Source organism: Pecten maximus, chromosome 10 (genome assembly GCF_902652985.1).
Source record: "Pecten maximus chromosome 10, xPecMax1.1, whole genome shotgun sequence".
Classification (NCBI taxonomy): Eukaryota; Metazoa; Mollusca; class Bivalvia; order Pectinida; family Pectinidae; genus Pecten; species Pecten maximus.
In genome coordinates this window covers 34,989,977-35,014,795 of record NC_047024.1, presented here as the reverse complement: position 1 = coordinate 35,014,795, position 24,819 = coordinate 34,989,977, and the positions used below count along the sequence as shown (strand labels likewise).

General features: G+C 35.8%; 3 protein-coding genes across 5 annotated transcripts in view; 2 read left to right on the top strand and 1 right to left on the bottom strand.

Moving 5' to 3' along the window:
- The first annotated feature begins 920 nt into the window (after positions 1-920).
- Positions 921-3,402, top strand: LOC117336473 (probable protein S-acyltransferase 12). The gene is made up of 2 exons (XM_033897022.1): positions 921-1,482; positions 1,800-3,402. The coding sequence occupies exons 1-2, from the start codon at positions 997-999 to the stop codon at positions 2,448-2,450; spliced, it is 1,137 nt and encodes a 378-aa protein (XP_033752913.1). The 5' UTR covers positions 921-996; the 3' UTR covers positions 2,451-3,402.
- A 1,379-nt stretch (positions 3,403-4,781) lies between these two features.
- On the top strand, positions 4,782-7,068 carry LOC117336424 (palmitoyltransferase ZDHHC22-like). Its single transcript, XM_033896937.1, has 2 exons — positions 4,782-5,744; positions 6,095-7,068. Exons 1-2 carry the CDS (start codon positions 5,352-5,354, stop codon positions 6,743-6,745), a joined length of 1,044 nt encoding a protein of 347 aa, XP_033752828.1. The 5' UTR covers positions 4,782-5,351; the 3' UTR covers positions 6,746-7,068.
- Positions 7,069-9,349: 2,281 nt separating this feature from the next.
- The window catches only part of LOC117336929 (sodium-dependent proline transporter-like), a 40,411-nt gene continuing 24,941 nt past the window's right edge, over positions 9,350-24,819 (bottom strand). For all 3 annotated transcript variants that reach the window (XM_033897749.1, XM_033897750.1, XM_033897747.1), the window contains exons 7-16: positions 23,775-23,907; positions 23,325-23,459; positions 22,603-22,706; positions 22,145-22,269; positions 21,712-21,824; positions 21,056-21,184; positions 19,773-19,872; positions 19,428-19,537; positions 18,731-18,907; positions 9,350-17,923 (exon numbers count right to left, since the gene is read on the bottom strand). In XM_033897749.1, coding sequence (XP_033753640.1) covers positions 17,771-17,923; positions 18,731-18,907; positions 19,428-19,537; positions 19,773-19,872; positions 21,056-21,184; positions 21,712-21,824; positions 22,145-22,269; positions 22,603-22,706; positions 23,325-23,459; positions 23,775-23,907 — 1,279 coding nt within the window. In that variant the 3' untranslated portion in view covers positions 9,350-17,770. The remainder of the gene's footprint in view (positions 17,924-18,730; positions 18,908-19,427; positions 19,538-19,772; positions 19,873-21,055; positions 21,185-21,711; positions 21,825-22,144; positions 22,270-22,602; positions 22,707-23,324; positions 23,460-23,774; positions 23,908-24,819) is intronic.

The window sequence follows — 24,819 nt, the reverse complement described above, 5'->3', positions numbered from 1 at the left end:
TTAGGTTAGAAGGTTAGGGTAGGATTTCTTATGACCAGTGTATAAATTGCACAGGTTTTTTTTTTGGAAGGGGGGGGGGGGGGGGGGGGGGGCATGTTATGTACATGACATTACTGGTCTTTAGAAATCATATTAGTTTATTGTCTAAAGAAAGATAACTCAAATTCCGGATATTTTTTCCAGTTTTGTTTTTGCGAAGAAATAAAAATGGAAGTTGATTACTGCACAGAAGTTTTCCAGTTTTATTCTTAATACATTCCCTCACAGCCACGCGGAGACACACCAATAGAAAGGAAATAGACCCCAGTTTAATGTTTATGAATATTGCTATCTAGACGTAAAAGTCAGAGTCCACAAATTACCTGAAACTTCGCACATGAACACTATCTAAAATACTTTTAGTACTCAAAATATATCCTTGACGTTGTAAAATTAAGAGAATACTTAGAAAAGGGGGACGAAGCAACATGGTTTACAGAATGTGGTGATGGTGGTGGTGGTGGTGATGGTGATGTTTAACGGGGTGAAAAGAGACACTTCTGGACACTGCTAGATATCACCGAGTTGGGAGAGATGGTTAGATCCATACCACTAGTTACAAGATGGTGATATTATTTAGATGTTATGTATACACATGTAATTTTAATGGCATTTTCATTATAGGACACGTATAGCTACAATGATTAAAACATATATTATTTGCGTAACAAATATATATACGTACATTGATTGGGCACAAGTTATCAAACTTATACCAAGCCTGTTCCAGATATTAACAGTCACCGAAAATACTATCTGCTGTTCCTGCCATTCAAACTTTCTAATGCCATCACTATACCCGTGTCACTGATATCGTTCTCCTTGTTACAATACAATGTTACATGTAGAATGTGCAGCATTGAGAGCAAGAACGTTGACGCTTGTAATTGGGTGGATGATCAGCTGCATTAGGACAGAGACTAGTGTCTGGCGTATGATCTTGGTAATCATCCAGGTATGAATAATAGATGCGCTGTTTTGAGTGTGTGCTTGGATACGTCGAGTTTACACCTGTACACGCGTGGAGACCTGTCCAGGTGTGGAGACTGGGGAAACAGACACTTGAAAATAAACAATATGAAGACATTCGCTTCACTTCGCGTCACTGCCATGGATAAAGACCTGTCACTTCCACAGAAAATACTACAGCGGTTTGACGAGAGGCGAGGAGAGCTAGGCGCTAACCCAAGGACCATGAATAAGTACAGCCCTTTCTTATTTATAGCGGAAGTGACGGGTGTTTGGTACTACGGAACGTTTCAGGCTATCCCGTTTTTGTATGCAGGGTACGACGGACTCACGGTTACAGTCATACAGGCCCTAGTTTGCTTCCTTGCCTTTGAGGTTGTGATTAACTGGTGGTATGTATACACCGTGGATTCGAACTACTATCCCCAACTGCATGGGACACCACAAGAATATGAATTACATTCACTTTTACAGGTACACTATATAACTGAATAGTTTCCTTATTTACCAGTATTTAGAAATATACCAAACGTATGCTCTTTTCCCCCCAAAAAATGTCATGCAATATATTTTTCACTTAAAACGAAATTGTTTAATTACCGACAGGTAACACGTTGTGAAAAATTAAAAGCCGATACTTTTATTGCGCAGTACTGTCAAGCACCCGATCAGTTGCGAACACGAAGATGGGTAAATCTTAAATCTTAAACAAAAATGTATAAAAAAAATCGTTATAGTAAAATGTATCCAAACCATTGAACGACAACTCCATTTCTTATGTTCCTTGACAGGTAGTGACCAATACGGATTCCCAAACCAAGCGGAGAGATGCTGACCGGACCAAAACTGTCCCTACTTCCGGCTACTATTGGTCGTGGAAGTATTGCGCTGTCTGTGACCAGCCACGCCCCCCTCGGTGCCACCACTGCATGCTTTGTAATCGGTGTTCGCTAAAACGTGACCACCACTGTTTCTTTGCCCGGAACTGCATCGGCTATCGGAACTTACGGCATTTCACCGTTATGATATTCTGGGCTAGTTTGTCATCGGTGATCGGCTTTGTTCATGCAGTCCCGTTCATTTTTATGGAAGTGTTGCCAAGCGACTGTTTCTATATCGATGTGCTTCCCTTCGTGGCCTTCGTTCGATGGATATTTGGTTATTCTCACTTTCGGGTCGGGATCATTGTTCTAGGATTGTGGTTTTTATTTATGTTTGTTATTTTGACAACTGCAATGATGAACGATAGCTATAAATTGATCATACAGGGTAAAACATCATATGAAGTGGACAATGATATCCTTATCAGTGACACAAGAAACACGAGAGACAAAATCAGAGCCGTGTTCGGTAAATATTGGCTTTTAAACTTCGTGATGCCAATGCATTGGCTATTTGAACCGGAAGTGGATCCTGTGAACTGGCCAACGATTAACACGTGATTTGTGTTTAATCCCTGACAACTGACAACTTAACAACAGCGAGACAATCGGAACTCATCGGCTGTGCTACATCAATCGGAACCCCTCGTCTTTTTCTCCGAAACTAGACTCGGACCAAAGTAGTAACCATTTTGGACTACTTTCGATCACATGCCACAAAAAAATGGCGCCGCCAATGTTCGCAGACGGAGGCGAGGTGTTCCGATTGATGTAGTCACATTCAAAGAGTTCCGAGTGACTGCGAGATTGTCATTGGCTATCCGGTGACTGTGATAAAAAATCTATGGTTATCCACAGGGAAAACGAAATACATGTACATAATATATGCCGCTATCAGTTACATTACCGTATGAGACGACTAAAGTGGGGACTTCCTGCGGAATTGACGTCCTGTTATGTGTCCTGTCGGTTGGGAATATTTATGTATACACGGAGTCTGACGGTCAACCAACAGCTAGGGAATGTAAGTGTTAAGGACACACCAACAAAATAACATACGGCAATGAAAGAAAGACAGTAAATGGGAGATAAGAAGTGTTGTAGGGGGACCCTGGTTACTTTTCTTATCTCTTTAGTCAGTGTCCCAATGGAAACCACCGGGTGGGTGGCTATTTTCGCTACCTACGATTGGATTAAAAATACGCATTTCAAGCTGTATTTACTTTTTAAAATTATAAAGTAAAGTTCCATCAACTCAAATCCTTTCTCTGTTGGTCGAGTGACACAGTGGTAACACACTTGCCTTTCACCCTAGCGGCTGGGGTTCGATTTCCCGATAGGACGTGAAAAAATATGGGTCACCTGACCGACCACGTGGGTTATCCCCGGGTACTCCGCTTTCCTCCCACAGTAAGACCCCTCCTGCGTTTCCATCCGGGCAAACAAGTGTGATTAATATTAGTTGATATAACTTGTTTCGCAATTGTTGTAAAATAAATCATGTTTACACATCCTTCCTCTTATTTGTCAAGGTGGCATGAGTCGTAATGTTGTACTTGGCGGGAAATACAGCTTACCTTAGGCTTCATAATGCAGCTGCAAGGATGTAACTATGAAACAAGTTAACAAACAAACAAGCTTATATGTACTGTGGATGGATCATAATCATATTGTCAGTACTTTCTATCAGACAACCTTTAGTTAGACCAGGAGAACCATAGCGAATGCCGTGATAGCCACACCGTACACATTGATATCTATCAAATAGTATTCACAAAAAAACTTTCGGGACTGAAGGCAATAGTTCTTTAATGTGTATAATCTCTCCCAGGGTACATTGCGGTCCCTCCAAACAAGGGATCCGTTTTCAGGTATAAAATTTTCGTTAAGGTTGTCATCTGCGAACCAAAGTAGCATACTAGTGCGTGTGCCGGGAGGAAAACTCGGCCAGACTTTGTCTTAATGTTACTTTCCTGGTTACTATCTCGCCAAGTCCGAAGGACGGTGGCGCGGAATTGTCTATCGTCCGCCAACTTTCCCTTAAACTAGATACTAGTCATGAAAGTCTGAACAGATTTTGATCAAATTTGGTCTGAAGCATCCTGGATTGAAGGGGAGCCAACTTCATAAAAACGGTGTGTCTGGCCCCCAGGGGCACGGCATGTGAGTCCCAAAACGTAAATATTGCAAAATCCTTCCTCATCTGTTTGAAAGGTCTGAAACATCTTTGGGCGAAGGGGAACCAATTTTATATAAATGGTGGGCCCGGTTTCCCAGGAGCCTGAGGGGCAGTGCCCAATAGGGGAAATGTAACAAACGTTTTGAGTGAATTGACAATGAATGGGTGGATGGACCTCTTGAATGTAAACACATTAGCGATCTCAGCTACCGTCTAGCAGTTTGCAGCTTTATTTTATTGTCTTTATATACATAATCAACATCACAATACATACATACAATAATAGTTTTCACAGTTGATGAAATTTATTTATTACATTTTTACCAGTGAAATATCAAAAATTATTCATTCTATAAAAGTGATATTTTTCACTAGCCAATCAAATTAATGATTAGAAAATACCAAAATAATTGACCAATCAGAAAGCCCGACATATATGTCAGCACCTGGACAGGGGAAACTACTTTTTTTGTTTACAAATTATCGCTGTAGGCCTAGTTAGCATACGGGGTAGGTTTTTCGTTGATAAAAAATGTAATAAACAGAATATCTAACAGTGTCTTCAGTAATACGAAATATATTTCACTCGTGTGGCTAATATTTTGATATTTTTCACTCGTGCTGCGCACTCGTGAAAAATATCAAAATATTAGCCCCACTCGTGAAATATATTTCGTATTACTGAAGACACTGTTAGATATCCTCTATACATTTAAAAACTTATTTAAAAACAGTGGAAAATATAAATCGGATAAATTTACACATTTTTTCAGCAATTCACGAAGGATATGAATTTAATAACATTTATTCCCGAAGAGAAATACAGTTAACATTCTAACAAATAGTGAAACTCCTCTCCAACCTTTCCATTATTACAATATGTGCAAATGCTGTCTTTTCGTGCAACATTATTCCACCTTCCTGTTTCAATTATAAATGTATGCCACGTGTATTGAACCGTCTATAACGTAGTAATAGAGTGGTAAAACGTACGTATACATGTCTCGACGTAAATGTTATGAAAAACTTCAATAGACTTTACAGGCATGGAGTATTTACCTAAATCAGTTAAATACTGAACTGGAATTACCATTTCTTAATCCGATTACGGTCATACCTAACTGTCAACAGGCATTAGCATAACGTCCACTATTAAATTACTATGTATGTGTCTGGACACAACACTTACGCCACGCCACAGTGGTCAATATTAAATCAGGACAAACAGTGACCAGGACTACGATACGATACGGTCAAACTATACGACTGGTGTTTTTATCAACATGGATATCAAGGCATCGTCCCAAGCCGATATAATACGTGATACTGCCAGAGACAAAAGCCTTACTCTTCAACAGAAACTAGCCTTACATTTAGAGGAACGCAGGAGGGAACCAGCCGCGTCACCTCGGAACCTCAATAAGTACCTCCCAATCATATTCCTGGCGGAAGTGACGATTGTCTGGTACTACGGCACGTGCCAGGGAATTCCGTTCTTGTACGCAGATTTCGGACAAGAAGTAATACTCGGCATCCAGGCCGTTTGTAGTTTTATGGCCTTCCAGATGTTGTTGAATTGGTGGTGCGTTTTCAGAGTTAGCTCTGCCTATGATCCCCAGAGGCACGGGACTTACCTAGAATTCCTCGACCGACAACAAACAAAGACTACTTTACAGGTACGTGCACTGCTTATTCCGTCAAAAGCTATACTATATTTATTTATCTAGCATTAAATATACTACGTAATTTAGTAGAATTCCCGAAACAATGGTTTTATTACGATAGCTAGGAACGGACATCACAAATAAAAAATATTCGAACGACAACTTAAATGACATGCAGCCAGATATGATTACGTTTGCAAGCGCGTTACCACTGTACCACCCGACTACCCTCATCATTCCAATATTTCGTTGCGTGTTAATTGCGTTCCCGCGCAATATCATTTCGTTCACCGAACATAGTCGTGTCCCCTTCCAGTCATCGTAGTCTAAGATTTTATTACACTCCACATTGTTTCTTTCAGAGTGCAACCGTAAACAAACAACACGGACCATCCGGAGCTTCAAACGGATCCACTTCCGGTCCACCAGCACGCCCACCTTATTGGTCGTGGCGGTACTGTACCATGTGTGACCAGCCACGCCCCCCTCGTTGTCACCACTGCGTACTTTGTAACCGGTGTTCACTCAAACGTGACCATCACTGCTATTTCTCACGGAACTGTATTGGTTACCGGAACTTACGTCACTACACAGTAATGATGTTCTGGTGTTGTATTTCGTCTGTAGTGGGTTTCGTGCATGCTCTGCCCTTCATATTCATGGAAGTTTTACCAAGCACAGGACACGTAGATATGCTTCCTTTCGTGGCATTCTTCCGCTGGATGTTCGGATACACACACTTCCGAGTTGGCCTTGTCATTCTCGGAACATGGATGTTAGCGTTGTTTATCATATTCACAACATTCATGCTTTTCGAAATCATTCGGTGTATACTAAAGGGGAAAACATCTTTTGAAATTGACAATAATATAAAAATCACTGATACGCGAAGCGTGAACAGCAAACTTAGGGCTGCATTCGGTGATTTCTGGCTAATTAACTTCCTGCTGCCTATGCACTGGCGATTTCACCCTGATGAGGACCCAGTATTCTGGCCAACCATAAACCAGTGACTTGTCCGAATGTCGATTATCAATGATGTAAAAATGTGAAAATCAATTTCGAAACAAGTTATACAAACTTGTATCAATTACACTTGTCTTACTGTGGGAGGAATCCGGAGTACTCCAGGGAGACCCATGCGGTCGGGCAGGTGACCCCATACTCTTTCACGTCCGATCGGGAAATCGAACCCCGGCCGCCTAGGTGAAAGGCAAGTGTGTTAACACTGTGCCACCCGACCACCCTAACAATACGGTCGACTGTAGGATCTTGATCTGTTGGTGCTGTATTGACACAAGGCATATTAAAAATTACTGTTGAAATACATTACAAATGTTTGTTACTTATTTGTAATGAAAGGAAAGTCATTTTAGCGCTATGCATTAAAAAACAAACAATCACACGGCCAACGGCACACATTATGCAATGCGTGTACTGGATATCTTTAGGTGTTTCAACTTTCAAGACGCTGTGTTACAATGTAGTCTATTTTCTATAGCGTATACATTTTAAAATAACATATCGGCCTAGTATATGTTGATCGATCACAATGGAATCGGTGTATGATTTTTAAATATCACATCATCACGAGATTAATTGAAAGATCAATATACTGTTCTTATTTCACGAATACTATATTTCGCGAAATTACCTCTTCAGACATACTGTATTCGCGAATTATGATTTTGCGAACACTAATCTAGAAATAGATTTTAATTCGCGAATGAAAGGTTATTAGTGTGATGGACTCTGCATGAGTCCTTTATCGGTAACAGGTGGCTCGGTTTCAATTTGCGATCAACTCTCCTCGCGTATTAACGCGAAAATAAATTCCACGCGAACCAATATATTAGCATTCTTTGAAAGTCTTATTTATAATAAAATGTCGTATGTCTAATCATCACAAAATAAAAAAGAACTAGAAATTGGCTGTAAAACATAAATGCCCCCGCTGTCACTTGACACCCTAAAACACAGCCCGAGTTGTTTACTCGCGAGTTGCTGGTCATATAAAATACCAGGGATCGTTTACACATTCTGTGTTATGATTGGAAAGGATTTCGGAATTGTTTCATGCGAGGTATTATTTTCGATGTTTATGTTTTTCTTTTAAGTTGTTATTTCATAATCAGGCGAATTTTAAAGAAAAGTGGGTTGAGCACAGATTTCGTGCTCAGTGGGTTGAGCACAGATTTGGTGTTTGAGCACGAGAAATGGTTTCACGAATACGGGCCCTGGAATCGTCCTGTGACGAGGAAGAATGGGAGCACAGGCGCGGATCCAGGAATTTGAAAAGGGTGTCCAGTAATTTAGTGGTAATGCGAGCGCCTTAGGTTTTTTTGGCGACTTTCGGGGATAAGATTTTCGATACTTGTATATCTTGACGGACCTGCAATGTTAATACAGGCCTTGTAAGTCTTTGTGAAGGCTCGTCTGAAAGCAATATAAAATCACCAGATCCGTCTTTATTTGATAAAAGAACAATACCGGTCAGACTGGTCCAACCATTTAGACCGCAAAAACGAAAACGGACCAGATTTCGTGTTTGGCAGGAATACGGGCCCGAAATCGTCCTGTAACGAGGAAGAATGGGAGCACAGATTTCATATTTAAACACGAGAAACGGTAATGGGTGACGTCGTTGGATAGGTGTCGTGAAGTCACTCAAAGCCAGTCCTTATCGCTTTTTACATGGTAACAACAATATAACGTACATTTCGGGGGAGCAGATTTTCAAGAAATTGTAAATAAATTCTTGTGTTTTTAATTGTCTTTTGTACATTCCTGTTGAATGGTCAGTATTACAGGCGGGTTTTCTTCTGCGAAGTTTGTCGTTACCGTCAGTCTACTGGATACTGGAACCTTATTTTTATTAGTGTTACATAATTCTTTAAATAATTATATAAGTGTTACATAATTCTTTAAATAATTATATAAGCGTTACATAATTCTTTAAATAATTATATAAACGTTACATAATTCTTTAAATAATTATATAAGTGTTACATAATTCTTTTAATAATAAATAGTCTCTCGTAACTATTTTAGAGTGGCTTACGTGATGAATTTTTTATGTGATTTTTCATATGTATGTATAGCAATGTTTCAATGTAAATATGAAAGGTGAGACTTATATATATCTGTATGTCAACCTAACAGAACGAATAATCTTACCCCATCTCACACAGACCTCGCATACACACACATATCTCGCATACTCTTAAATTCAATTCACCATCGTTATCTTCATCATCATCACTGAGAATTCATCAAAGAGCGAGACAGCCGTGCGATGCAGTTTTATAATCATTATTCTTACTCGGTATAGCTTTTTATCTAACAGTACATTAAAATGCAATTGTTTTGTTCCTTCCACTTTTGGACACCGCCTTGTCGAGTTCGTCCAAGGTCTTCCGACAGATTATTGGCACACCTTTGGATTTACTAATGCGTCTCTCTTTACCTATTTCGCTAAAGCATTCATATCACGAGTCCTTTTTAGCACAGATAACAGATTTTGCTCATTGTTCAACTTTACTGCCAGATACATATGGATAGAAAATGTAAATTTTATTTATCCCTCCCTAACACAAAGAAAAAATAAAACACAGAAACACGATTCAGCAACTTTAATGACATGTATACAACAGTGTAAAATGCATTCATTACATTTCGGCAACAATTCGTACTGAAAAATCGACGTATATATAAAACATCAAGTTGCTGTTATTTGATCAAACTTAAAACCGAAACCTTCCGGGACAAAACCTTAACACAATTTTAGCACGGAGTAATGACAATGTTACACATCACACCAAAAGAATATAAAACTTGCGGTCACGGTCAAAAAAAAAATTCAAATCACTCCCTACACTGAAGACTGCAAGGAAATGGCTTGCAAATAATGTTTTTTCCAGTCTATTTTAATTTAATGGGCATGGTATTTTTAATTATATACATGTACATGTTAAGAGAAACCAGTGTCTATGTCGCCTATTTACACAGATGTCATAGGGACTTTTCCAAACCAACGGTCCATTTTATATGTATTAAAGAGTATCACGGTAGTAACTCCCCAGTACAGAAAACCGGACAAGATTTTTTTTTCAATCAATTTGTATTTTTTTTTATTAACTATGAATCGTAAATCCCAATATATATCACCGCAAAGAGAAATGTTGAATCTTTCCAACAGTGTACACTAAGAAAGTTGCCAAGCATTGAGCAAGTTTGACATAGCATCGGATAACATAGCTCTGGACGATTTTGGACGATTGAGGGACAATTTCTGACAGGGTATGAATATTCATTCTAGTTATGACAGAACGAATTCGAAAAAGTAGGTAGATAAGGCTAGGTAGACATTTGCGTGTGCGGAATTCAAAAATATGGAATGACTATATGTTCTAGCTTTACAATATGATTCCTTTAGTAAAACTTATTCAATGTTCTTAATACATTAGCAAACATTCAATATTTTGCACTGAACAAAATGGTCTGCCTGTGGAGTTACTACCCTTGATACTACAATGCATATATGGACCGTGGGTTCCAAGACTGTTGATACCAGACACGCAATTATTTCTATACCCTCCCCCTAACTACAGCTGCTATAAGGTGGACTAGTCAGATTCTATCTATTCGCTTTAATCCACTGCCCTAGCAGTATGATAAGGCGTAGAGACACTATCTAATGCTGGGTTTAGTATTACTGGTAGGTGGTAAACCAGTATCTAACTAAAATATATTTGTGTATGTCTACCGGGAGGGACAGGAAATAAAACCATATGGGACAGACATAGGATACCCATACAATCTAACATGATTTTAATTTAAATTTTATGCACATTAACAATACGGAAGATTGATGAATATCGTATGCCTGGTCCAGATGTAACTTGTTTTGGTTTCAGTGAAATATGTTACAAATTTATCTAATAAAACACCACTACTCCCATTGGTCTGTAGGTGAAAACAAACATGAATATATTAGTAAAATAAAAGTGAGCACTTCAACCAGGTAAATAGTGTTACATATATATTTACATTATCAAATCAGTTGCTGATGATATATTTTCAATTCATTATAATTATCAGGGGCTAAGCTTACGAAACGTTCTCGCTGAAAATGGTAGTAATGAATCCAACATATCAGTATCAGATTCGTGGTCATGGAGAAATTATGATGCTTAGTAGACAAAATGAAAGTTTTTCCAAGGTACACGGGCAATTGGATTGTCAAACAAGAGGGCATCGGAGGAATATAATGATAATGTAAGCTTTACTTACACATTGTTCATTACACATTAAGGGAGAATTTAACATTTCTTTATAAGTAAAGGATAACAAACAGAAACAAAAACTTTAACGAGATCGTTGAGTGGCCTTCATGGATATATCACTCTCATAAGGGGGCACATTTAGTGGGGGCATCTTTTCATAAGTACCCAATTTATTCAGTAGTATTTGAGTTTAAGGCTGAGCGAACATCATTAATACTCGACAACTCACAAAAATAGCATTTTGTCAGGATTATGTGCTTAATATGTCTATTAAGATTCATCGGAATCCCTTCAACAGAATGAAGAGGGATTTTCAATTTTGACTTGAGTCGACCTGAAAAAGCCAGTTATTTTCTCCATATCCTAGTTTCCCTTACCCGCATGTAAGATAATACTTTTTGACTGAAGCTACCATTTGAAGTTCCTATATTGACCAAATATATATACAATGTACATATATAAGATAATTTTTGATTAGTTGGACCCGTGATGCTCACTTCTTAATAGCAGTACAATAAAGTATGCACCTCAAATTGTACATGATTGAGACTACATATATGTTGCTAGGAGACGAGGTAGCTCTTGATATGCCTATATATTACGTTGGCATTATAATGGTTTTTGAGGTATGTTTGGTGGTCTAGACTCAATCACTTTTGGCCTTTATAGGTAAATATACATTGCCCAATGGCAGTCACACAAGTGACATCAGGAATTTCAAGTTTCCATAAATTAAACAAAAACTATATATTTTGTATTCAAATAAAACTGCATAAAGTTATGATTTCCAGGGTCTTCCATCCCTGCAGTGAAAAACCTGATTTCAGGAAATATCGTATTCAGTCTGGTGAAAATCTTAACAATTTTAACCAGACAATGAGAACTAAAACATGATTGTTAATCAAGTAACAGCCTGCCTGTGAGTGCAGGAGTTCAAGATTTACATTTTTTTCTGAACCCTGACTAGGGAGTATACACCGTCTGAATTTAAGAAAACATGTTTATACAGTATCATCTGATGGCCTGATACACACTATTAATATTTTGTCATCAGAATAAATTTGCATACTGCCAGAACCAGTATCTAGCGGTGCCTTATTGATAAGAACAGGGCCAGTATCTAGCATTGCCTTACTGAGCCAGAACCAAGTCAGTATATACCATTTATGGAGCCACAACAGGGTCAGTGTTTAAAATGCATTTACCACAATTGTTAAAGTTCTCTTCAAGTATATGATAAGTTCTGGTTTTACAAACAAGCTCTTGCTAAATATGCAGAGATCTTTATAAAAGGATAATCTTATATATAATATGCATATTGACTTTACTGTTTTCCAATGGTAAGGAAAGCGTAAATCCTTATTTAGGTAAGGAAAGCGTAAATCCTTATTTAGGTAAGGGCACAGCGACTAAACATGCCATTATAACCAAGAATGAAGTATTTAACACCAGGGTCCGACCTCATTCTATATAACTGATCCATATGAGAACAAATTATAAGGCTACCATACATAGAAGTATGACTAATTGCTATGGTAAACTATCATGTACATGTATATATTTGTACTACAAAGACAAATTTACATATTTAGACAAAGTCACGTAATGAATACGCAAAAAATGAATTCAAAAGCACTATGATGTGCAATGGATTAAACTCTGCTTGTTTTCCAACTTTTGTAACAGTTTGGCAATGTTTCTTAATTTCATTACAGTTACTGTTCCAATCATACAATGTTGTGTAACCTTGACTTAAGTCTTCCAATCCGATACCAAATGGTCAGTTTCAGTTCAATTACCATTCAAATTCTACATTGTACACAAGTCATCATAATCTCTCTTTGGTAGGTACCATATAGAACAAAAAGAAAAAGATATAGTTGTGTGACAATAAATACCAAAATTACCATATTGTTTAAAAATAAGAAAAGAAATCCATGATATGATGTGTGATTTTAAGAGTTTAGTAAGTATGAAACTGTTGAGCATAATATACAGCAAACAGGTTTCAACAACAATAGATTAAAGTGGTTTGACAGCAAAAAGATTTCAACAAAAGAATAATCTATAGTGTTATTACTATCACAAAGACCAAAAGATATGATTAAAATATTAACCTGAAAAATCCAGCGAGCAACTTGACACCACAAATATACAAACTTTTACATAGATGCTGCACAACTTGACTCCGAAAGTCCAACACTTTCATTAAAAGCAGAAACATATTTCTAGAATTGTTCACAGAATCTAGAAATTGTTTGGAATATTTGGACTGTTAAATGTAGGACTAATAAGGTTTTGAATATTAGTCACTTTAATAGTCACTTTAATAGTCATGTTACATTACTTATACATCACTATACAGCAAATGTATCATGTAAACATTATCGATAGATGTACAACACTATACAGCAACTATCACACTTTAAAATTGAAAATATCAACATTGTACTGCATAACAACTGTTATTAAAAAATAACAATATTAGAAATAATTCAACACACATTTAGAATTACAACAAAATGGATGCAAAATGTTGCAATATCACATATTAAAACAGAAATGTGTTATTATAGAAAATGCAATCGAATGTTGTTGAAGTGTCGTCACACAGACCTGTACAAGGTCCAAGTCGAATGTTGTTGTGCAGAAGAGTGTGACACTTCCTGGGAACACATTATGCGGGATGAAGGCACGTTTTATTGACCTTCTGTCCTGATTGTATACTGAAAGACATTGTGTATCAAGTCCAATTTTGCATTGCTGAGGCTGTCACTATTAAAACATACATTTTTTTTTTTTTTGCATTTTGCATGAAATATTTCACATTTTCATGACCTGTACACTGTCTAGAGACAATCCTCTATGGTGATTTGATGAAAACAATAACAAACTATTTAAATAAAGACTTGCTACAGCGTAAGCAACAGTATACATCACAGCTTCTGTATGTAAGAATTTCTTAAGATATGTCTTCAAGATGCACATTATAAGCAAATAACTGAGAATGCAATATAAGCGTAACACAAACAGAAAATAATGATTTTACAGGTCATTCAGCTTGAGATTCGCAACAAAATCACTATCAATATGAAAACGTAAGCAAAAACACTTCATTTAGAGAGGTACTTTAATAAAGCACATTGAATGAAAAGTTACAGCAAAAGCACTTCATTTAGGCGAGATTCTTCATAAAGCATATCGTACAGAAAGAGATTACGAATAAAGCACATTAATGATATGAAAATAGTTCAGTAAAAGTAACTCATTGTGACTATGTACATTACACACAAGAGTGAGGTAAAAATAATGCTGCATGATGACAAATGTACAAATGTCAATTATCAAAGCACTAACATAATTATAATACATGTAAAATATATTTGTAAGAGATTCAAAACTTCCAGATCCCTACTTTTGGAGGAAATAAAAGCATGAAATTGACTGTGTATCGTAACACCTAGGCTAAAGTTAAAATCAAACTAATCTAGAACAATTGTGTAAATAATATTTTCTAGTTTTCAATACTTGTACATCCTTTTTAAGTGCATGATATTATTACCCTTTGATCAATATTTGTATATACAGAGTCAATGTAGAAATTGTATGAATAAACATGCTAAAGGTCTTATTGTAAACAAAGACTGCAGACTTATTGTACCCAGTTTCAAAACAAAGAAACTTTCAAAGCAATAACTCATTAATCAGGAACAAATCTTGACTAAAATTTTGAAAATATGAAATTGTATCACATACAGAATTATAGCACTAGGGATATGATTCAAGTAACAAAATAATTATGTCCTGTAATCCTTAATTGCAATTACTGCAGGGCTGATATATCTTGTTTGAAAATAAGATTCACATCAATTTAGAGTGGCTAGCTGCCATGCTATCAATCTTACCTTTCACTACAGTCTACCTACTCACTAAACACAACTTGATATCCGATTGTGAAGCCTACCTAGTTGATCTACGGACAAGACTCAAGTACTAGATATAAACAAAGAGGCAATAACTTTTGCAAAAATATTCAAATCATATGGGTGGGGGGCATAACTTTATATCCTGACTAAAATGCATTCAAAATTTCAAAGAGATTCGTTGAAAAATATAGATCTTCGTAAAAAAAACCAACCAAATACTGAAATAAACAAAGGGGAACAACTTTTGCAAAAATAGTTGAATCAAAGTTCTTTAAGGGAAAACACAATTTTATATAATGATTATACTGTATATCAAGTTTCAAAGAGATCGGTCAAATAATGTAGGAGATATCCGGACAAACAAAAGTTAACATCGGATGGACTGACGGAAAACCCCATACCTGTCAGTCAAATTTGAAGGTCATATACAAATGAGCACTTAGGTCTAATTAAAGTTTAGGTTATATTTAATTTATACGCATCAAAAACAGGAGTTTAAATTAAAAATAAATGGTCAGCACTCAAAATAGAACTAGCACTTGATAACAATAGTACAGAAGTAAAATTGGTTAGGTATTTATTATTATAGTACATGTAAAATAGTTGTGAGAGCAGAATAATAACAAAGTGCAGCATTAACGATAAAAAAAGATAAAATGTTAATACTTCAAAGTAGGAAATAGATACAGCTGTACCGCCTACTAAAACATATGAAACTTGAACAACAATGTACCCCATCTAGACAGTAAAGTGATAACCACATATTAAAGTTGGTGGATAAATATCGGGTATACCTGAAAATTTACAAAAGTCTTATTCTGGTGTGCATTATCCTGAGAAAACAATTCATCAACATATTTTTTCTAAATCCAATGTACAAAGTTATGTTTTTAATAATTTTAATGCTAATTTTGGATAACAAATAACATTTATTTCATAATCTTACAACTTATACTTATCAAACTTGTAATTAATCCTCAATATTCAAATAAATATGAATTGTTTATGTAATTTCTGCCAGCCCTTAATACTGAAGAATAATTACCTGGTATGAGCAGAGTGAAATCAAAGACACTTCCTTCAATTCAATTCAATAAAAGACAAATGTAAACACATAAACAGAATGTCCATTTCACTAAATATCACTGTAGAAGAGATCATCCTTTTCATCAAGGAACATCAAAAGCATATTTTCCTTTAATAAAGATTATGATCATATTGTCAACTTTTGTACGAAATATTTCAAGATATGAATCAATTTTACATATCTGTAATCAAAACTGGTGATGAAAATAGATTTAAAGCAAATATTCACTAAAAAATCAAAATGACCTCATCTTGCATAATGACATCTCAAAACAGTTATGAAGGGAAGGTGCATTTGTGTGTCTACATACCTCACAATAACAAAATGTTTTTGTTTTAATCTGGCGGTTTAAGCAATTCATCCATCCACACTATTAAACACATGTGTACCTTAGGTCCTTATTTTTTTCCAAGATGTTCAGATCTGGGATCTATACTAACACCTTGTCTGACCCAACATTTAACAAAATAACAAATTAAATGAACTGAATATATACATTTGTATATAAATTCTTCACATGTCGATAATATTTTTTTGTATTTAACAAAATGTTCAACATATGATCATGAGTTACCAAATCACTGTGTTGTACTTAATTACTTGAGCCACAAGGCCTTAAGTTAATAAAACATTACATTCAATACTAACTACTGTTTTTAGTTGATACCACATTTTCAGTTTAATTTTAGGTGTACATACACATATAAACTGAAGATAGACAGATTTGAAGACAAAATTGTGATCATTTTAACTTTATTTTAACTCTACATAATGCTTCATATCAATGTGGAAGCATATGGGTCCTGTGTATCAAGGATGATTGAAAATTATCAATGATTCCATTTGACCCATTTTTTTCTTTTTTCTTTTTTTTTATACAGAATATGTACCTTATCTGATGAAAATTGATGGTAACACCATCCACTTTACCAGATTATAAACATTTAAGCTGCTAATGTAGCCAAACTTTTGTTATCTTTTCACAGCTCTTCAATTAAGACTTTTGACCTTCCAGCAAGTTCATGGATATACAGTTGAAAGTTTGTTTTTATATTCCTCATCTGTTCTAGAATGGGGCTACTTTGTTGTTCATGTCGACATGCTGAGTGTATTGAGTTCAGAGCAGTTTGTGCTACCACCCGAGTGTACTGGGCCTTGGGTTGTTTGTGCTAATGATACCCGATTGTACTGAGCGTGGGGCAGTTAGTGCAGCCCCTGTGTGTACCAAGTCTGGGGCAGTTTGTGCTAATGATACCCGAGTGTACTGGTCCTAGGGCAGTTTGTGCTAACAGCCCCTGTATGTACGAAGTCTGGGGCAGTTTGTGCTAATGATACCCGAGTGAACTGAGCATGGGGCAGTTAGTGCAGCCCCTGTGTGTACCAAGCCTGGGGCAGTTTGTGCTAACTACACCCATGTGTATCAAGTCTGGGGCAGTTTGTGCTAACTACACCCATGTGTATCAAGTCTGGGGCAGTTTGTGCAGCCCCTGTGTGTACCAAGCCTGGGGCAGTTTGTGCTAACAACTGTGTTCAGGATTATTGTTGCTTAGAGAAACAAACTGTGGCGAAATTGAACAAACACCTAAGTGAACCAGACTGAAAAATATCACCCTGATCTGAACATCTTGATTTTAAAAGGACCTGCTACAGGAACAATGGAATTTTGCCCTCAAACCAATTTGACCAAATGTAGGTGTTATTTGTAGTGGGCAAAATTCCATTTTTCTTGTAACAGGTCTTTTAAATCTTCGTTTCAAAAGGATTTGATGAAGAAAAGTTAGGATTTGATATAGTATTATTATCACCAACAATCTCGTCCTCTTCCAATTTAAATGTAGGTACTTTATGTGCAGGTCCCCATTCCTTGGATGGTTTAAGTAAATATCGGAATTTCTGAAATAAGAAAATGAAGCTTTTGTACTGTTAGACATTCTCTAATGGGTTGGGTTAGACTTGTCTCCCTTTATACATAAAAACTCAAAACCTGTAGAGCCTGTTCCAGTCCAACTCCCATGGAGGTAAAAAAAAAAGGTACAAAGGACCTTCAAGATTGCCATACATTATGTACCAGTATATGTTGTATCAAGATTTCACACATGTATATTCCTCTAAATGCTAACAATTTAGTCTGCACACTAAACCAGCTTTCTTTAAAACAGGATTTATCTATGCAAAATTTACATTACACAGAGTTTATACAGTGTTTCGTAAATCAGATTCTATATATAGGACGATTTTCCCTTGTTTGAAATCTGGTGAATGAGATGTTGATTAGTTATAATATATGGTGTTTTAAGATCATAATTTAAACAATAAAAGCCTGTGAAGGTCAAAGATCATACAGTGTTTAACGCCATATGAATACATACGAAGCCATACAAGCTTTTAGTCAACTGGGAGCAACCTTCACAATGAATATATCTAACCAGAACCAGGAAACACTGAATTGATTTGAATGTCATTAAGTTGGTGTCATCATCAGGGCTTTGTTCCATTCACTGTTAATGAAGTCATTCTGGTGTATGAAAAGGTCATTGACAGATTAGCCTCCATGTTCTTACCTGTCTTGGCTAATTTCAAATTACAGATTGGAATAACGCCAATTGGATATGGTGGTTCATCATGTGGTTTTGAAAAAAGTTGACCAAAAGAAATATTGTTTTCAGTTGTTTATGCAAAGTATGTTATTGAAATACTCACCTCCCCCAAACTAAGCTCTCTTGGGGCTACATTCTTGAGTTGATATATCATCAGGGAGATGATGAAAAGCATGGGTATAAGAGATAGAAGCCAGCCTAAACCATTGGCCCATACAGGATACACATACTTGTCAAATTTTAGCGGCCTGTATTGTATCAGGTTGAAAGCCAATACACCCTGAAATATAACAATCAAAACAATGAAAACATTACGAGCTGTTGGACAAAAGTACATACCAATTTAGTTAATCTAAATTCAAGGCCATCTAAAGAGGGCATAATGTAATCAATTTATCTGTGTGTATCCATCTGAAAAGCTTGTCTCATGCCAATAGTGGGCAATACCCCATGAACCCTTAGACAATTTTAGTTCATATCCACTAGTTCTACACCCGATTCAATTTTGGTGGCCATTGGTGATTGTGAATATAACCTTTTTATTTTGAAAATGGTCAAGTGCAACCTTTGACCTTTAATCCTCACCAATGGCTGCTACAATCTAAGATGAAGAACAAAAGGTTGTGAAAGTGGGGACACATTTACATTCTTAAAGCACCTATCATAAACTTATATAAAATATCTGAAAGCTGAAATTTAGAAGTTTAGGGAAAAGTATTTCATTTCTCACTTGATTCATTTGTATCACAAAATTGTTGACATATAAGAGGTAAAAACAAATGTGTAGTGATAACACTTACCAGCAGTGTAATTGGCGAAAGGAATTGCCAAAAGACTTTAAAGTATGTATGAAATGATCTCTGTTGTCTACCAATCATCAGTTCTATATCCTCAATGAATCTCTCACCGCCTACAATCATATTTCAAATTGCATCAAAATGTCGCAACAAAAAACCCATGTACTTTATATATAAGTTTATTGGTAGTATGAAAACCAGTTACATGAATATGACAAGTCACATGTCTGGTGATTATAACTTTAAACTTGAAGTTGAAGGTCAGTTTACAAATAATAAAAAAAGCCACACTGACATGTATGCATTACAAGTTTTTAGTTTTTTAATTTTGTATATAACTGTGCTTACCATATATCCATCCAACTATTATGCATTCAAGTGCAGCCATCACGAAAACCATCCAACTGGACACGTACGCATCCATTAACTGAAGCAGGTACATTCCACCCTATAAAACAATGCATGTCTTTTGAATTAGTTGAATGTCCCAACCAGTATCAGATTTTTATACATATGTTTCTTTGACTAAACTCTGTCACTTTCACCAAGCAAATGACCAGTGATGAGTAAAGCACACATTTGATACAACTAGTAATACTAGTGTTGATATACAAATTTGAAAATCTATTCACAATTTACACTTACCAACCTCAGGGAAAAGTTTCATAATGTCAAACTGAAGTGTCTTTAAAGGGTCGAACTTGTGAATGTTTATGTTGCAAAAAAAATTACTCAAAAGTAGAAAATAAGGAACTTCCTTACTTAATTCCCATATATTTGTCACATTAATACCTATAAATAGGATCATACAAAATTATTGTTATTATAATTATTGGCGATTGTTGACTAGATTTCATGTACCGACATGTCGGAGAGGGCCCCACAGTTAGTCCATCTCTACACACAAGTGTCACATATGTACTGTCGTTCTATCATTAATATCTATATGATTCAAGTATTACCACATATAAATCCATTATTTTGATATTATGAAACTAAGGTGGGCTAATTGATTGAGGGGTTCATCAGGTATCTTGTACACAAAAGTTTTTTGTTGTCAAGTGTGACCTTTACCCAAGAAACTTTTTATGACAGTGTAGCACCATGCCACATTTCACAAATTTTGGCCTTCTGTAAAGGCCTTTATCTGGTTTTTTTTGGCAGTATACACACAATTCTATTTCTAGTCACAGCCAAGCTTGACCTTTGGGACTTCCTAAACCCCTATTGCACATCTGCATATCAAAATGTATCAACATGAGATATTTCAGAAAGTGTGGCCCTCTGTAAGTGCCTTAGTTATGTATTTTTGACTGTATATTCCCAGTTCTGTTCAGCAACCTTGAACTTGACAATGTACTTTTTAAACCCGATTGCCTGGCACTGACTGTAGGTCGGTGTTTTTTTCCGGGTACTCTAGTTTTTCTCCTCCGAATCTGGCATGTCCTTAAATGACCCTGACTGTTAATCGGATGTTAAACAAAATAAACCAAAATTTCAGAAAATTTGTCCTTCTTAATTCTGAGATTATCTCCTGAAACAGAAGTTCTGAAGTACAAATGGACGGACTATATTATTACTGTTGGGGCCCCCATCATGTGTGTGAATCATGCAAAGAGAAGAACACGTACACTTGTGGTAACTGACAATCCACAGAGGAATCCAATGATGCAGACAACAAAGACAACCCATGTCTTCTTACTCCTCAACTGTGGGTAGGTGTCCTGAACAGCAGTCAGTACAGTTTCCAACAGGGCAAACTATAAAGCAAATAACCAGGTCAGTCATGTCATATCTCGGGGGGATATTACTGACAAAAAATACTAAACAAAGAAATTATTCCATGTATTACACTAGTTCTTTCATTATTCACATCTTCAGATGCTTACAATAGCACTGATACAATGACAATATAGTGCATAGTGATTTCATTGCATGTTGAATTTTAATGAATAATGTATTTTCAACCAGACAACTGGAAAAGTCTATTTTTTTCATTAGGTAATCATTTTTGTACATTTCGTTTCTATAAATATCTATAATGCAGCTTATTTGGATTACTGAAAATTATAATGTCCAAATTATTTTGCAATGATATATGAAAATGCATATCTATCAATGCAAAGTAAACAGACGACTTGTAAGCTTATATCAAAATGTCGAAGAAATCGAACAGCATCATTTATGAGACCAAGGCCTCAGGAATTCAAAAGTCCTTGATTCTTTGTTATAAATTATGGTGTTAAAAGTTCATTTTATTTTTACATTAAGTAAATCTATATATTACCTCACTACCCATACCAAGCGTGATCATCATCACAAAGAATAGAATGGACCAAAGAGGAGAGACCGGTAACCTGGTAACCACATCAGGGTAAACGATAAATGCCAAACCAGCACCTGGGAAATGATTAAACATATGGTTAGTATTTTATAATTAACTATTATAGAAATAGTCTCCAGATAAAACTTGGCTACATACAAAAATCAACCATTTGAACTTTTACTATAACAGTATCCCTATCTAAGTGAGCTTTAATTCTAGTATTGCATTATATTTTTCACAGTTGTCAGACATAATATTAACAGTCTTAGAAAACAAGAATGAAGACAAAAAAAAAAACTTTATCAAAGTCTGCAGAAACAGGTGTGCAAAACAAACCAACATGGAAGTCAGGAACCATGAGTGAAAATCATTCAAGACAAGAGAAGCATATTACCTTGGTCAACCACTTTATCCACAGGCATGTTCAGTTCCTGGGCGAGGTAACCAATGATAGAGAAAATGACAAATCCTGCGAAAATACTCGTACAAATATTTCCGATAGAAACTATCATTGCATCTCTAAAACAAGATGAAAAATATTTTAGGAACACATTAACCACAACAAACTCTAGTCACTTTCCTGAGTTTTGTTTGTTTGAAAATTCTTGTAAATATTGGAAAGTGACGCCATTGAAATATCTTACTTGCAATTACATTTGTACCAGATTTTTTTTATTTATTTATCTAATCAATTCCCCTCATTTACTTTAAGATCAGAATGTTTTTTGTTTTTGTTTTTTTTGTGACTTCTAACTCCTACTTTAAAAAAAAATTAAAAAATTAAAAGCTTGATTATAAATACTCAAAGTTGAATAATGAAATATTTGGTATTGCAGTATTCAAATAACTTACTTGAAACAGTTGTTGTGGAATTTGTTGTAACTGGAGAGTGTGATGAGGCCTCCCCAGGCAGGACTTAGAGCAAAGAAAATCTGGGCTGCTGCATCTGACCACACCTACACAATCATAAAACAGCAGTAACAGAACTTCTCTACATAGAGAATGCACTTGTATCTCAGGATATAAGATTTAAGTTAACCTCTTCAAGAAATTTGTTGTAATGTTGTCACTTAAAATGTAAAATAACTTGTATTTAATTTGTAAGTTATGTTTCTAGATTTTGACCGAGTGAAAATTTGTGTGGGGTCTGAAAATAAATTTTAAAATAATATTATAATATTATTTAGTCTGTGTAATGTTTGCTCCTGTAACCTTTATCACCTGATAATTGACATTATTGCATTTGGCAAGTTAATATACATTTCACATATTTGATATTTGCTCATGACATGAAGGTTAAGGCAATGATTTTTGTTTTAAGGTTGAGGACAGACATGATTCAAAAGTTTTGTATAAAAAAAAAACAGCATTCAGAACTAGGAAATGTCTGTAAAACATAAATGCCTCATGCTGCCACTTGACACCCCGAAAACACAGTTTGGTGAGGATCGCATCAGCAGTTCCTGAGATTAGCTAGTTACAATTGTAAGATCTGATGGTGTATTTCATTCCTATTAACCTCAGATTTTTTTTTTAAACCAAAAGCATATCAATTTGACTTAAATATTTCTTACTTTTGCATCTCCCAGCTTGTCAAATCTGGGTGTCAGGTAATACTCTATTCCCACAATAGAACCAGGCAGGGTGATTCCACGGAAGAAAAGGATACACAACACAACATAAGGAAACAGAGCTGTGAAATAAACAACCTGAAACAAAAAGTATTGCACTGTCAGATGATATTACAGTCTTCATCTATTTATTATTTATTTATTCATTTATCTAATATAAAAAAATTCTCTAAAATCAAAAAAATGGAAACATGTTGACAATTTGATTTCTTTTTTCATTAAAATGTCATAAATATTGAAGAATTGATAATACTGAAGTAGAAATATAAAGTATGATCTTACTCAAATGTCTGTTATACATATCAAAAATGACTATGTTTTGCACAATTACTTTGCACTTCCATTTTCATCACTAGAAATTATATCATTTTTGGGCGGGCAACAAGAACACACCTTTCCTGTGGATTTGACTCCCTTACTGAGAGCGGCAAAAGTCAAGGTCCAAGCTGCGAGGAGACACAGGGCTATCTTCCATTGGATGTTACCCATGTTTTCAATACCAGTTGACATATTTAGGACCCCTTGCCTATGGATCAAAAACACTGATTTAAAATCTAAGCTATTGATAGCTGTATAACTAAACTTGTTGATTCAAATATACAGTGGGCCCTACATTGTCAATGTCAAGGTAGACATGGTCAGCCAAACACCTGAGCTCTTTCAAGTACATTTTGTATATGTTAGACACAATTAAAAACTGCTTAAATATCCAAGTGAGACTTCTTCTTGAGGGCCCCACAATTGCGGAATACCCAGATGAGGAAATAGAGGATGATTACATCTCACTAAAATTATTAATAACTCCACCGCTACCAATACAGAAGACAAACAACAAAATTGAGTATTTCTTCTGTATGGTAAATAACACTTCTTGACAATGTCCGATCAGTTTATCCTGGTACAGACACAGATCGAGGTGTCAGATGTCCAAACGGAAAATGGAAATGAGATGAGCTGGACTAAAGAGAAGTATGTGCGACATTACTGAACCAATTGATAAAAAAACAACACTGTTATCCAATTTGAAATTTGAAAAAGGATGACAGAGGATTCGATCATTAAGATAAAGGCGAGTTTTCTTCAAAAGATAGTCAAAGAATTCATTCAAGCAATTGCCATTAAAATTTATGATTTGTGTGTATAACACAACTTTATCATAATTTTATTTTACATGTAATAATATAAAATCAGACTTTCTACAAACCTGCAAAATTATATAGCCCAAAGGGAGTCCATTTAGACTCATAACCGGTGAGCTAAAAACACTGACTGATCAATGTAACTTGCAAAATTTTATGAAGTTATGTTGTAGGAAAGGTTGGTATCCTTACAGTGGAATGTATTGATTAAAACAAGAGATCCCAGAGGGATCTTGGCACCCATCATTGAATGATCTTTATAGGTTCCATGTCAGATTGATCTTCTCTCTATTTTTCCC

Coding starts and splice junctions, on each gene's coding strand:
- LOC117336473 (XM_033897022.1), top strand. CDS start 997: ATGAATAATAGATGCGCTGTTTTGAGTGTGTGCTTGGATACGTCGAGT. Junction 1,483..1,799: donor AATTACATTCACTTTTACAG/GTACACTATATA, acceptor GTTCCTTGACAG/GTAGTGACCAATACGGATTC.
- LOC117336424 (XM_033896937.1), top strand. CDS start 5,352: ATGGATATCAAGGCATCGTCCCAAGCCGATATAATACGTGATACTGCC. Junction 5,745..6,094: donor AAACAAAGACTACTTTACAG/GTACGTGCACTG, acceptor TGTTTCTTTCAG/AGTGCAACCGTAAACAAACA.